This window comes from Garra rufa, chromosome 13, assembly GCF_049309525.1.
Source record: "Garra rufa chromosome 13, GarRuf1.0, whole genome shotgun sequence".
In the NCBI taxonomy this organism is placed as follows: Eukaryota; Metazoa; Chordata; class Actinopteri; order Cypriniformes; family Cyprinidae; genus Garra; species Garra rufa.
The window spans coordinates 44,948,566-44,965,328 of record NC_133373.1 but is presented as its reverse complement, the minus strand read 5'-3'; the positions used below and the strand labels follow the sequence as shown (position 1 = coordinate 44,965,328).

The 16,763-nt window shown below is 33.8% G+C and overlaps 1 protein-coding gene across 1 annotated transcript in view; it reads right to left on the bottom strand.

Moving 5' to 3' along the window:
- Positions 1 to 8,124, bottom strand: part of LOC141348570 (solute carrier family 22 member 23-like) — a 23,230-nt gene extending 15,106 nt beyond the window's left edge. The window contains exons 1-3 of the mRNA XM_073852848.1: positions 7,515 to 8,124; positions 881 to 984; positions 647 to 801 (exon numbers count right to left, since the gene is read on the bottom strand). Coding sequence (XP_073708949.1) covers positions 647 to 801; positions 881 to 984; positions 7,515 to 7,907 — 652 coding nt within the window. The 5' untranslated portion in view covers positions 7,908 to 8,124. The remainder of the gene's footprint in view (positions 1 to 646; positions 802 to 880; positions 985 to 7,514) is intronic.
- Between the last annotated feature and the right edge of the window lie 8,639 nt (positions 8,125 to 16,763).

Here is a 16,763-nt window from a genome sequence, read left to right as displayed (position 1 = left end):
ATCATTTTTTATATAAATGTCTAAAATAAATACAAATATATTTTAATATAAATATAGTAAAAAAATGTTTTTTATTTTATGTAGTATTTTCATTTTGTAGTATTTCAATATTATTTTTTTCATTTTTGTAGTATTTATTTTTTATAAAATTAAAAAATTGAATTGTTTTTACTTTATGTAGTACTTTAAATAAAATTTAAATATAGGCAGTAGAACAAATACTGGCTCGATGGAATATATATATATATATATATATATATATATATATATATATATATATATATATATATATATATATAATTTTTTTTCCCAGCAGTAATGAGATTAAAATAAAAAAATATGGTAAACTATTGATGTTCTTAAAAATATGTTTAGTTTTCTTACAGCAAAATATAATTCCTTATTACAGGGAGAAATATGAACTGAATATGTTCTCAGGTTTCATGAGATTCGTCTTTTTACTTTATAAATACAGTTTGATTTGACTTTTTCATCCAATTCTTTTTTATAAATATGTTTCTGTGAAATGTGCTTGCAGGATGGTCCCGTGTCCTTTGGTCAGATGTTTGATAAAATCGAAAGGCTGCGACAATCATTACAACCTCAAACTGAAGAAAACAGAGCAGGAAAGAGAGTAAAGACTCACTCAGGACATAAAGGGAGAGTCTGATCGCTGCCAGACAGAAGCCTTCAAAGAAGCGCAGCGTGCTGAACATGGCCATATCTACAGAGAACGCCACGGCCAAACCGAACACCAGCACGGACAGCACAGACACCAGCAGCACGGGGATACGGCCCAACCTGAGACAGCAAAACACTGGGAATAAACCACTGAAACATCATCACAGACGCTGAGTGTGTTTGTGCATCGCTGACGTACCAGTCTGCCATCGCTCCCATCAGCAGGTAACCAAAGATGGAGCCCACCAGCAGAGAGAACTTGGCGATGTGAACCTTCCACTCGCCGTCACACACCAGCGTCCACTGGAAACCAAAAGACAAATATCACAAGACGCTCACATATATACACTTATGAACAGTGTTGGGGGGTAACACATTACAAGTAATGCAAGTTACATAATAATATGTGACCCTGGACCACAAAACCAGTCATAAGGTTAAATTTTACAAAACTGAGATGTATACATCATATGAAAGCACAATAAATAAGCTTTCTATTGATGTATGGTTTGTTAGGATAGGACAATATTTGGCCGAGATACATCTATTTGAAAATCTGGAATCTAAGGGTGCAAAAAAATCTAAATACTGAGAAAATCACCTTTAAAGTTGTCCAAATTAAGTTCTATTTTGATAGGTTTACAGTGGGAATTTTACAAAAAATCTTAATCGAACATGATCTTTACTTAATTTCCTAATGATTTTTGACATAAAAGAAAAATCAATAATTTTGACCCATACAATGTATTTTTGGCTATTGCTACAAATATACCCCAGCGACTTAAGACTGGTTTTGTGGTCCAGGGTCACATATTACTTTTTCCAAGTAACTAGTAAAGTAACGCATTACTTTTTAATTGAAAAGAAAATATCTGAGTTACTTTTTCAAATAAGTAACGCCAGTTACTTTCCCCTCATTTATTGATTAAAAGCTGTCCTGTCCCCATGTTGAGAGAAATTGTGAGTAAGATGTTACTTTAGTTCTAGAATAAATGAACATGCATTAATTCATCTCACTCACTAAAAAAACAGATACAGTGTTCTTCAAAATCAATAAAAACAGTGAAATTCAACGCAAACCTGCAATAATTAAATATGTTAAAAAATACAAATATCCTTTATGTATTTAATCCCATTTTATTAACTGATGTCTTTGCTGCCGACCTTCGATGATCCAATTCATCCAAACTAATAATCAAAAATGACTCAAGATAATCAACATTTGTTTTCCTTTTTTATTCCTGAAGAGTTGACTTTTTTTCTTCTGCGGTCTACTGTACAGACGTCAATTTACTTTTCTCTAAGCCTGAGGCTTTTGGTGTAAAAAATGCTTTTACATTTGACAAAAATAGAACTTCTTATTTTAAAAACAAACAAGCAAGCCCTGCCCATATTTAAAAAGTAACGCAAAAGTAACGTAACGCATTAAGAACATAAATCTAAATTTTTATTGTCACAAAAGATGACATACATTTAAAAAAGTTAAAAAAGCACATTTTCCCCCTGTAATTATCATTTAAAAAAATCTATTTTTAATACTGCATACACACTGCAATATATAAAAAATAAATGCATTCCTTTGAACTTTACAATACTTAATATATGTTATTTTTTATATATATTTATGCATGATTTAAAATCTTGTATTCGAGTATTTTACTTTAATACAGTAAATACAATTAGTGAATTACGCTTGATAATAATGAGAATTAAAACTTGTAGTGATATTCCAGCTTTCAAAACTAAATAAAAAAAGTTACTTTTTTATTATTTTAATGCACTTATATTACAAGTGGCAAATTTTTTATGATTATTTATCATTAAAAAATCTATTTTTATTACTGTATTGTGTGAAAATAAATGCGTTTATTTAAACTATACAATACTTCTACATTATAGTAATATTTTATATGTATTTATGCTAATTTAAATTATTTTATTAAGAGTATTTTATTGTAATACAGTAAAAAATGAGTTATTAGAGGATAATGAGAATATTACATATTACATATTACACAGTCATATTACACCCTTAAAACAAAACAAAAGTATGTTTTATGATCATTTATTTTGATAATATTATAATTCTAATGTCAACTAAACATTTCTCACCACTAATTATCACATAATTAAAAATAAATGCATTTATATGAAACAGCGCAATATGTATATATGATAATAGTTGTTATATTTTAATTTTAAAATTAAATTAGAGTATTAGAGTATTTTGTTGTAATACTGTAAAAACAATTAGTGCATTACACTAATTTTACCCTAAAAATGTCAATCTCAAGATGTTTTGCTGTTTGCGATATTATTTTCATGTAAATTAAGCACATTTTTCACCACTAATTATCATTATTATTTTATACTAATCGAATTATGTGCAATGTGTACAAATAAATGCATTTATTGAAATTATAAAATATTTATACATGATGGTAGTATTTGTTATTCTGAAAGCACTTAGTGAATTGCAATAACAATAAATTAGAATTAAATTAAAAGCATCCAGGTGCATTAAAATAATAAACATTTGGTGGTGAAATGTGCTTAGATATCATGAAAATAATGTCACAGTGCAACAAAAAGGCAAATGCAAAATATAACTAATTTCTAATTTCTTTTCAGATGGAAAAATAAAGCAAAACCCCTAGTTTATACACTCTGTATATATGGATGCACAAAAGAAGCAGGGCCTAAAATACAAAATGCATTTAGCAAAACTGCTGCATGACTCACTCCACAAGGACATTGTGTTTGCGGCATTGAAACGTGACAATTACGATGACAAATTTGATTAGAAATGGCACTGCTGAGCATACAATGACCAATAAACTTGACTAAAGCTAGAAGTGAACAGATATCCTCTATCCTACAGTGTCGTCACATCCTCAAACGGGCCAGAATGCTTCATTAGCATTTGTTTGCGCGGCCGGCGGCATGAATGAAGCTCTTTAACACCCTCAGAGAAGACACTAGGCTATCGGTGTGAGAAAGGTCACACACACACACAGCAGGTCAGCAGGACATCTTCTATTCCACCAAAGACTCCAAAAAGAAAAACATTCAGACAGGAATGCACAGCTTTATCAGACTCAAAGATAAACCACTGAGTTTGGAGGAAAGTGTGTGCTTATGGAGGCCTGTTTCTGCCACAGGATAAAAAATAAAAATACAATTGTGACTTTTTTATTTCACTACTTTTTTTTTTTTTTAAATTCTGAGAAAAGTCACAGTTGTGAGATATTAAGTCAGAATTGCAGTTCTAAGAATATAAGTCAGAATTGTGAAGAATAAACTCAAAAAAGGTCAGGATTGTAAGATGTTAACAATTATGAGACAAAACTCGCAAGTTTATGAGTTTATATCTCGCAAAACTGAGCTTATATCTTACGATTCTGAGTTTATATCTCAATTCTGACTTCATGCTGCAATTCTGAGTTTACATTAATTCTGGCTTTATATTTCGCAACTATGACTTTATATCACAGTTCTGGATTTATATCTTAAATTTCTGACTTTATATCTTACAGTTCTACGTTTATATTTTGCAATTCTGACTTTATATCTTACAATCTGATTTTTTATCGCAATTCTAACCTTAAATTTTACAATTTATATCTTAAAATTCTGACTTTATATCTCGCAATTCTGAGTTTATGTATCGCAATTCTAAGTTTGTATCTCATAATTCTGAGTTTGTATCTCACAATCCTGAGTTTATATATCGCATTTCTGAGTTAATATCTCATAATTCTGAGTTTATATCTCAATTCTGACTTTATATCTCACAATCCTGAGTTTATATATCGCAATTCTAAAGTAATATCTTGTAATTCTGACTATATATCTCAATTCTGAGTTCATATCTCGTAATTCTGACTGTATATCTTTCAATTTTGAGTTTATATCTCGCAATTCTGAGTTTATATCTTAAAATTCTGACTTTATATCTCAATTCTGAGTTTATATCACAATCCTGAGTTTATATATATTGCAATTCTAAATTAAAATCTCACAATTCTGAGTTTATATCTTCCAATTCTGAGTTAATATCTCACAATTCTGAGTTTATATCTTAAAATTCTGAGTTTATATCTTACAATTCTGAATTTATATCTAACAATTCTGAGTTTGTATCTCGCAATTCTGAGTTTATATTACAATTCTGACTTTATATCGCAATTCTGACTTTATATTGCAATTTTGAGTTCATATCTTAAAATTCTGACTTTATATCTTACAATTCTGACTTTATATCTTACAATTCTGAGTTTATATCTTTCAATTCTGAGCTCATATCTTACAATTCTGACTTCATATTACAATTCTGACTTCATATTACAATTCTGACTTCATATTACAATTCTGACTTTATATTACAATTCTGAGTTTGTATCTCGCAATTCTGACTTTATATCTTACCATTCTGACTTTATATTACAATTCTGAGTTTATATCTTTCAATTCTGAGCTCATATCTTACAATTCTATCTTTGTATTGCAATTGTGAGTTTATATCCCACAATTCTGAGATAATGTGACAAAAAACTGAGAATCACATGCAACACTCATAGATGTTTATTTTGAGTTTATATCTCACCATTTAGAAATTATTTTCAGAACTGCAAGAACAAACTGTAAACTGTGAGATAAAAAGTCACAATTACTTTATTTCTTTTATCCTGTGCCAGAAACTGGCTTCCATATGAATGAGCTAACTTCAGCGCAAACTGAAATGTGCATTGAGCTCTGAAAAGAAATGCATGTGATAATAATACGATAAAAGCCTTTATAGGAACTAGTTGTGTGTGAGATTCACATGCAGCATTCATGGATGTTTATTTGGAGTCTCTCAGCAGCACAAATGCAGCTCTCACAGAAGTTTCCAGGATGAGCTTTTTCAGAATTATGACTTTCTAGACTGTTTTTGCAATCTGACAGTCTCATTAAACTGTTTTTCCAGACTTTAAGAAGAAGCGTGCTGACATTAGTTGTCAGGGCTCAGCGTTATCTCTCCGTACGTTGGGGTGAGCATTTAAACGCTTATCTGCTGGAGTCTGGTGGGTGTGACACTGAATTATCAGCCTGATATGCATACTGTAGGTGAAGTGATATGCTCACCAACCCTGCGACACTGCAAGTTAAATACCTCATTTACATAACCATTGGTGATCAATGCAACCTTTCAGTTCCTTGATCAAACACCTTATTGAGTCAAACCTTGCTAATTAAATGCAAACCTGCAATGTGCATCAAATAATTAGCTGATTTAATGCTAAATGTTTACAAATTCAACATGCATCAGTGCATGTTTGGTACGGCCTCAAATGAAATGAAAGCTTTTATGTGATTTCATGTGATTTCTCATCAGCAGTATGCATCCATCAATCACTTTAGATCCTTTATTTTTCCTAGGGATTGTAGAGATTTGTCTGTAAAAGAAATTGAAGAAATAGTTCACCCGCAAAATTGCCAGCTTTTGTCAGTCTGTCATTGGAAAATTGTATTAATACTGAGGTCTGTCACTCAAGACAAACATTATATCTGAGTTTATATCTCACAATTATGAGTTTATATCTTACAATTTTTCATTTTTGTCTCGTAATTCTGGTTTTATATCTCAATTCTGAGTTTATATCTCACAATTCTGAGTTTATATCTTACAATTTTTCATTTTTGTCTCGTAATTCTGGTTTTATATCTCAATTCTGAGTTTATATTACAATGCTGAGTTTATATCTCACAATTCTGAGTTTATATCTTACAATTTTTCATTTTTGTCTCGTAATTCTGGTTTTATATCTCAATTCTGAGTTTATATTACAATGCTGAGTTTATATCTCGTAATTCTGAGTTTATATCTCACAATCCTGAGTTTATATCTCAATTCTGAGTTTATATCTCAATTCTGAGTTTATATCACAATTCTGAATTTATATCTCAATTCTGACTTCATGCTGCAATTCTGAGTTTATATTTATATTAATTCTGGCTTTATATTAATTCTGTTTATATCTCACAATTCTGAATTTATCTCTAAATAATGAGTTAATGTCTCATAATTCTGAGTTTATATTTCGCAATCCTGAGGTCACTGCCACTCCAAATAAACACAAGATAGATGTTAAATATGTTAAAAATTAAATATGTTAAAAATAATAATGCAAAATGATGGAAGCCTATTTCCGTCATGTAAGAAAAATCCTTTGGCAAATCTTGATTATGAGATTAAAATGTCACAATTATGAGATAAAAAGTCAAAATTATTGCATAAAATATCATAATTATAAAACAAAGTCAAAATAATTAGAAAAAGTAGAAATTATTTAATTAAAGTCAAAATCTTGACATAAAACGTCATAATTAAGACATACTTAAGATGTTATGACAAGTCATAATAACAACAAAGTCTTTTGTCATAAATTACTTTTTATGTCATAATTTGGACTTTTCCTCAGAATTTTAATAATTAAGATTTACCAAAGCGTGAATGGACTAAACTATAAAATTGTGCTGTGTAATAAACAGACCTAAATTTAAGCAAATAATTTTCCTCTCAGCAGCATTTTCACAGCTCAACCGCCCCAGTCCCCATTCACTTCCATTGTACAGAAAAGAGCAGCGTAAACATTCGGTTAAACATCTTTTTTCGTATTCCAGGGATAGAAAGAAAGTCGTACGGGTTCGGAAGGACACGATGGTGCGTAAACACGACCGATTCTGACCGATGACGGAATTTTGATTTTTAGGTGAACTATTCCTTTAAATGGTAGCTTTCCATCCGCCGGAGGGAATCCTTTCCAAGGGCATCCATCAGTGCATCTTACCTTGGTGACCACATTCTGCTGCAGTCCCGACTGCAGCTCGAACCGCCACTCGGAGCACATGCACGCCGTAGCGTTGCTGCTCTCAGCGGCGGCGGCGGCGTCGTTCCCGGCCGCGATCAGATCAAAAATAGCCGAACTCGTCCTGTTCTGATCAGGACGGATGCACTTCCTTTCGGGCTGGCCGAGCAGAAAGTGGTCCGAGAACTGGCTGAACGAGATGAGGAACGCCGGGATCCACGTCAGAGCCACCAGGCGCCGCTGGTACCTTCCGAACCCCCCTAGAAAGGGCAGAACCACAGTGTCCACCTGCGAGAGGCGCTTGTGCGGTTCAGGCTGCGACACACTGCCGTTCTCCGCCGGCGGGTCGAGCCCGTCCAGCTGAACCGCATCCATAGCGCGTCGGTTTCCGCGGTGCGCGCAGGGCTCTTTGTCTGAAAATCACACTCACACACGCTGAGGTTCGGTCCGATTAGTGTAAGGCCGGTCTGAACAGAAGCCAGTCTGAATCCGAGCTACGATAATCCTGCGCAAGGGGCCCCATAAGGTCTTTGTCGAACCCGGTGGTCACAACGCCATCGCCGGGCTGCAGGATGCCCAGGTCTGCGCGTCGGTGCCCGGTGGTCTCCAACAGGTCCGCAGGTAACGCAGCTGGCGCACAGGTGTGGCCCGTGTATCCATGCTTGAATCCCGCTATCCTCACATCAGGGATGATGCTGAGCCGATCCCACCCAGCACCCGCGCACTAGCTCATAAATAACCCCTAAGTAGCGAAGGCTTGGTCTCTCAGCTCAGCGCAGCGCACCCCACACCCGACGCCCCAGCGTCCGTCCGTCCGCCCGTTTGCACCGGTGATCGAGCACCGCACGGCATCCAAATGCAAGATCCGCCCTCTTCGCACCGACCGAGCGCTGCCATTGGAGCGCGCCTGCGCACACACGCACGGGCCGATCTGTCCTCCAGTGTTTGTGATTGGACGAGCGCAACAAAGAGCCTTTGTGTGGCATCTGCCCCCCATGAGCTCAGGGCAAAAACACTTCAGTGGCCCTCGACAATTAGTACTCGTTTAACTTTATTTGTTTCAAATAAACAGATTACATAAAAACATTACATTCGGATTTTGTATTCAAGCGTTACTGATTTATGTTATCATATATATTATATTTTTATATGTTATATTATAGTATAATGTGCATTGTGTATGCTGTACATTATCTTTCCAAATATATAAATAAATAGATGGACATGAAATATTCATTAATAAATATTATTATTATGTGAGAAAAAGAGAATGCAGAGTGTCAAGGAATATTATATTATATTATATTATATTATATTATATTATATTATATTATATTATATTATATTATACTTTATTATACTACAAGATGCATTAGGTATACTGTACATCATCTTGCCAAATAAATAAACAAATGGACAATCATTTATAAATATTATGTGAGAAAAAAGAGAGTGCACAGTGTCAAGAAACATTACATTATACTGTATTATATTATATTATATTATATTATACAATGTTATAATGAGGTATACTGTACATAATCTTGTCAAATAAATAAATAAATAAATGGACATGAAATATTCATTTATAAATATTATTATTATGTGAGAAAAAGAGAGAATGCAGAGTGTCAAGGAACATTATATTATATTATATTATATTATATTATATTATATTATATTATATTATATTATATTATATTATATAATACTACAAGATTGCCCAATAAATAAATAAATGGACATTCATTTATAAATATTACTATTATGTGAGAAAAAAGAGAGTGCAGAGTGTCAAGAAACATTATATTATATTATATTATATTTTATTTTATTTTATTTTATTTTATTTTATTTTATTTTATTTTATTTTATTTTATTTTATTTTATTTTATTTTATTTTATTATACGATGGTATAATTAGGTATAGCCTACTGTACATTATCTTGCCAAATAGATAAATAAATAAATACATGGACATGAAATATTAATTTATAAATGTTATTATTATGTGAGACAAAAGAGAGTGCAGAGTGTTAAGGAACATTATATTATATTATAGCATGCATTATGTATGCTGTACATTATCTTGCCAAATAAGTAAGTAAATGGACATTAAATCTTGATTTGAGTTGAAATTATTTTATGTGAGCAGAATCAGAGTACTGAACAAAAATAGCACATTTGATATTAATTATATTATATTATATTTTAATGTGCATAATGCATACTTTACATTATCATGCCAAATAGATAATTAAATACATGAACATAAAATATTGATTGATTTGAGTTTAAATTATTTTATTATGTGAGAAGAAAGAGTGAAAGAGTCTAGAGCATTAATCAATTATATTATATTATATTATATTATATTGTATTATATTATATTCTATTATGTTATTAGTAAATATTGATCTAAGTCTAAAATATTTTATTATGTGGGAAAAAGTCACATATAGTTGTATATTTTTATTACAGTTCTTACTTTACTCAATTGTGTGAGTTGATCATGGATACAGTTATTTATTTTATGTGAAGATTTAAAAATGGAGACCAAATACTGTGACAAATCAGCTTGTAAAATCTGTTTTTGAAATGCATGTTAATTCATGTTTCAAGTTTTCTACATTCTAGGGATGTTTTTCCTATATTTATAATGCTGCATGAAGTCGTTGAAATATCTACATGTTTTCATTCATGCAGGCCCTGGATCATGTAGACTGGCCATATGGCCTGGCACAAATCAACAGCGCTCGTCTCACAAAGCTTCTCCTGGAAATGTCTGCTGTCCTTGGCTCACTCTGCCGTGGATTATCCTTTACACCCAAACAAGGACAAGTTCAACACTTCAGGACACTGTACATCAAGGTAAATATCACTTTTAAATATTATGTTTTCATCATGCATTGTTTCAGAGCAAGCTGCAGTTCTGTCAAATTACTCAAACTATATATTTTAAAATTATAGGCCTACATTTTTAAAATATTATTTAATTATGTGAAATTAAACTTGACCACTTGTATGTTTAAAATGTCACAAAATGAGTAATAATTTGTAATATGGTGGCAATTATGTGCATATGAAATCAAAAGACAAAAAAGATGGTTTTGGCATTGCCATTTGACATTTAATTTGTTGTGACTGCTAATGACAATTTAGTAGTGTGTGGATATTGGTAGGGATATATCATAGCATCTCTATTAAATTCTACACCCTTGAAAATCATAACAATCGGCTTTGGAAACTATAGTTCTCTGCTTAAATATAAAGGGATCCAACAACAGATTCATGAGTTCAGTCAAATTCTAAACCTCCTTTTTCTTTATTCAAAATGAATCTAGACAAATATATGGAAACTATCCAAAGTTCTGTTAATCCTCAAGCAGTGGAAACAGCATCTCTATATTCATCTTATGTGTTTTTTTTAAGGTCGAATTTATTCCTTTTTTATATAAAAAAATTATAAATATATAACCATGGTATTTGCCATGGCATGGTACACTTTTACTATAGGCTAGTAAAATCATGGTAATTTTCTTAAGAATCAAATGATTCGCGAATCGCGATCCTGCTCCTGATCTGAATCAAATGATTCGAAAATCATGCTCTGAAATCCTGATCGTGAACTGCGCCCAGAAGTCCTGATCTGAATCAAATGATTCGCGAATCTGTATCAAATGATTCACGATCCCGCTCTGAAGTCTTTATCTGAATCAAATGATTCGCGAATCGATCTCCGAAATACTGATCTGAATCAAATGATTCTCGAACTGCGCTCTGAAATCCTGATCCGAATCAAATGATTCGCGAATCGCTCTCTGAAATACTGATCTGAATTAAATGATTCTTGAACTGCGCTCCGAAGTCCTGATCTGAATCAAATGATTCACGAATCTGTATCAAATGATTTGCGATCCCGCTCCGAAGTCCTGATTAGAATCAAATGATTTGCGAATCGCGATCCTGCTCCTGATCTGAATGAAATGATTCGAAAATCATGCTCTGAAATCCTGATCGCGAACTGCGCCCAGAAGTCCTGATCTGAATCAAAAGATTCGCGAATCTGTATCAAATGATTCGCGATCCCGCTCTGAAGTCTTTATCTGAATTAAATGATTCACAAATCACTCTCCAAAATACTGATCTGAATCAAATGATTCTCGAACTGCGCTCAGAAGTCCTGATCTGAATCAAATGATTTGCGAATCTATATCAAATGATTTGCGATCCCGCTCCAAAGTCCTGATCAGAATCAAATGATTCGCGAATCTGTATCAAATGATTCACGATCCCGCTCTGAAGTCTTTATCTGAATAAATGATTCACGAATCACTCTCCAAAATACTGATCTGAATCAAATGTTTCTCGAACTGCGCTCAGAAGTCCTGATCTGAATCAAATGATTCGCGAATCTGTATCAAATGATTCGCAATCCCGCTCTGAAGTCTTTATCTGAATTAAATGATTCACGAATCACTCTCCAAAATACTGATCTGAATCAAATGTTTCTCGAACTGCGCTCAGAAGTCCTGATCTGAATCAAATGATTCGCGAATCTATATCAAATGATTTGCGATCCCGCTCCAAAGTCCTGATCAGAATCAAATGATTCGCGAATCTGTATCAAATGATTCACGATCCCGCTCTGAAGTCTTTATCTGAATTAAATGATTCACGAATCACTCTCCAAAATACTGATCTGAATCAAATGTTTCTCGAACTGCGCTCAGAAGTCCTGATCTGAATCAAATGATTCGCGAATCTGTATCAAATGATTCGCAATCCCGCTCTGAAGTCTTTATCTGAATTAAATGATTCACGAATCACTCTCCAAAATACTGATCTGAATCAAATGTTTCTCGAACTGCGCTCAGAAGTCCTGATCTGAATCAAATGATTCGCGAATCTGTATCAAATGATTCGCAATCCCGCTCTGAAGTCTTTATCTGAATTAAATGATTCACGAATCACTCTCCAAAATACTGATCTGAATCAAATGATTCTCGAACTGCGCTCAGAAGTCCTGATCTGAATCAAATGATTCGCGAATCTATATCAAATGATTTGCGATCCCGCTCCAAAGTCCTGATCAGAATCAAATGATTCGCGAATCTGTATCAAATGATTCACGATCCCGCTCTGAAGTCTTTATCTGAATTAAATGATTCACGAATCACTCTCCAAAATACTGATCTGAATCAAATGTTTCTCGAACTGCGCTCAGAAGTCCTGATCTGAATCAAATGATTCGCGAATCTGTATCAAATGATTCGCAATCCCGCTCTGAAGTCCTGATCAGAATCAAATGATTCACGAATCTGTATCAAATGATTCACGATCCCGCTCTGAAGTCTTTATCTGAATCAAATGATTCGCGAATCGATCTCCGAAATCCTGATCAGAATCAAATGATTCGCGAATCGCTCTCTGAAATACTGATCTGAATTAAATGATTCTCGAACTGCGCTCAGAAGTCCTGATCTGAATCAAATGATTTGTGAATCTGTATCAAATGATTTGCGATCCCGCTCTGAAGTCCTGATATTCACTAATTGTTCTCCAAGTCCTGAATCAGTTTGAATCAAATGACTGGCCATATGCAAAGTTTCGATCAAATAATCTGCGAAAACGACCAGAAGTCCCGACATTAATTAAAAAGCGAAAAATGTATGATGTTTGCAAATAAGATATCTATATTTCAATTCCAAAGATAACATCCAACACAAATCTACGAACATATTCCAATGAGGTAACCGGTTTACTAGTTAAAACTAGTGAAACATTAATATGAAGAGCTTCAGCTCAAAATACATGTTAGATGGAAACGTGCATTATGATGGAGTTTGTAGCATAATTCACTATATTTGAAATAGTTTGAGCTGCAGTTCAGTTGCTGACAGTTCAATAAGAAAACAAAACAAGCATCCAGTCATCTCATACAATGAACAATGTAAATGTTACATCTATCAGTATATTGTCATAAATATTTAAGAAATTGTTGTTATTTCCGTAGATTACCAAAGTAGCCTACCCTTAAATCTCTTAATTTTCTATAGTCTTTGACATCACATAGGCCTGCCAAAACAAAATAATATTATCTTAAGGTATTCATCATCCATTATTTATTAAATAGGCCAAGCTTTAGCAAGGACTATAACTTGAACGGAGAAGACCTGCTGCTGTTTGCTTCCCTCTGGAGGCGGATGTCGGTAAGCGCCTATTCCAAATCTGCGTTAATATTTAGTGACCGGCAGATGGCGTTATATGTTAACAAGAAGAGCATAACCTCTGCATCACACTTCCGGTGCAGTTTCTAGTCACATGACCACTATGTATGGCTTTTTCATGAAAGTAGTCCTTAGAAGTCTGGTGGGTCTCCTCAAGCTCTTATTGCACAACAGTCGATTTCCAGAATTAAAATTCCTAATAATTTTCTCCATAATTTGAGTTCCCAGTAAAAGCCATAGTCTGTGTTCCAAATTCATCCAAGGTTCAAGAGAGAGCCTCCACATACTGTTGCAATAAAGTCTGAAGCACATGATTCTCTAGAATGTCATTATATAAGTTAAATACATATTTTTATTACCTTTTTATTCAAATTAAACTTTAATGTTTTTATCTTGGAGTTGGTTTGTTTAGTTCATGGATCGATACTCTTTTGTTCAAGAAATTTCTAACAGACATTTATTTATTTATTATCTACAGTTGAAGTCAAAAGTTTACATGCACCTTGCAGAATCTGCAAAATATTAATTATTTTACCAAAATAAAAGGATCATACAAAATGCATGTTATTTTTATTTAGTAGTGAGCTGGATTTCACATAAAAGATGTTTACATATAGACCACAAGAGAAATAAATAGCTGAATTTATAAAAATGACCCTGTTCAAAAGTTTCTTAATAGCCTACTGTGTTTTTACCTGAATGATCCACAGCTGTGTTTAAGTTTGTTTTTTTGTTTAGTGATAGTTGTTCATGAGTCCCTAGTTTGTCCTGAACAGTTAAACTGCCTGCTGTTCTTCAGAAAAGTCCTTCAGCTCCAACAAATTATTTGGTTTTTCAGCATTTTTGTGTATTTGAACTCTTTCCAACAACGATTGTTTGATTTTGAGATCCATCTTTTCACACTGAGGACAACTGAGGGACTCATATGCAACTATTACAGAAGGTTCAAACACCTTCTGAAGGAAAAAACTATGCATTAAGAGCTGGGGGTGAAAACCTTTGAACAGAAAAAAGATATGTAAATTTTTCTTATTTTGCCTAAATATCATATTTATGTCAGTTAGTACTGCCCTTCAGAAGCTACATAGGATACTTACATGTTTCTCGGAAGACAACATAAGTTAAATATACCCTGATCTTCAAATTCCAAAAGTTTTCTTAATGCATGGTTTTTCCTTCTGGAGCATCAGTGAGTGTTTTGAACCTACATGCTATTTATACACTACTCCAAGGTATCACAAAGACAACTATAGTATTACCATGGTTAAACAAACAGCCCAGACATATACGTTCCATTTATTTGTTTGTCTTCTTTCAACAGAATCAGTCTCATGTATAATTAATGACATGAGCGCTCAGCTGCCAGATGCCACTGCGAGCGACCAGGTGACATCATGTGTTCGGAAGAGGAGCGTTTAGTGTCAGCCATCTCAATCTGACAGAGAGAGTCAGAGAAACAGTGACGATGTGTTTGTTCACAGTGAGACGACAGCATACGGTCAGAACTCATGCAGCTCACACACACGTGCCATCATTACACACAGACACACATGCTATCTATATATCTAACCAGCTAACAAAAATATGTTCTAAGAACATTTAGCTAATGTTCCAGTTAAGTTATCGAAACATTGTTTCTGATTGTTTTCTGAACATTCTAAATGTCCAGTTTTTGAAATGCAAACTTTAAAGGGGTCATCGGATGCAAAACACACTTTTACATGTTGTTTGAACATTAATGTGTGTTGGCAGTTTGTGTACACAACCACCCTACAATGATACAAATCCACCCAGTGGTATTTTTTTAATCTTTAAAAGTAATATCCCCTTTTTAAAATCAGATCATTCTCAGCTTCTTGTGGGTGTGACGACACACAGACAGAGGCCCCTCCCACAATAGTTGATTGACATGAGCACCTTACCTTAGCCCCGCCCTCATCGAGCTGAAACAGTCCGACTCCGATCGCCATTGTTTCTCAGATTGAGTGATTGAGGTGTTCTGTTGTTGGATGTAATAATGAACATAGCAGTCGTCATTTACTCCCGACATCTGAGCCGCTGAAGACGCCGAGAATTAACGTTACTTTCATTTTGAAAAGGAAAGCACCGATCCTGATGTACATATGTGTCTAGTTCGTGCGAATCGTTCGTGATGCAGCTTCACCCACAGCAGAAGTGAGTATAAGTTTTTTTATGCATCTTTGCAAACGGCCTTTCTTAATGTGCTTATTGGCAAGTTTTGTTGCTAAACGTGGCGAAATGCGGCTAAAGTAAACATTACAGCTCATAATCCCACAGCAGAGAGGGGCGGGGTGAGCAGAGCTCATTAGCATTTAAAGGACCATGCAATAAAATGAGTAGATTTTTTGTAGAGCTGATTTTGACTGATTTTTACACTACTATTGAGAATTTTTAACCAAAGTATATTATAGACTTTTTTTAAAGTCTATTTAAGACCCTAAAGAATCACATGAACTTGTGGAAAATGGGCATTCGATGACCCCTTTAAAGGAACATTCTAGTTTATCATTTTGAAACAACGTTACATTTGAATGTTCTTTACAATTTTTAAAATCCAACCAAAATGTTTCAGGACAAATGTTCCATGAACAATATATAAGTAATATTTTTGCGTGAACATTTTGAGAACATTATTAAAGTAGAAGTTCACTTCCAGAACAAAAATGTACAGATAATTTACTCACCCCCTTGTCATCCAAGTTGTTCATGTCTTTCTGTGTTCGGTCTAAAAGAAACTATGTTTGTTGTGGAAAACATTTCAGGAGTGTTCTCCATATAGTGGACTTTTATGGTGCTTGTGAGTTTGAACTTCCAAAATGCAGTTTAAATTCAGCTTCAAAAGGCTCTAAACCATCCCAGCCGAGGAAGGATGGTCTTATCTAGTGAAACGATTGGTCATTTTCAGTGTTGGGAAAAGTTACTTTTAAAAGTAATGCATTACAATATTGAGTTACTCCCTAAAAAAGTAACTAATCACGTT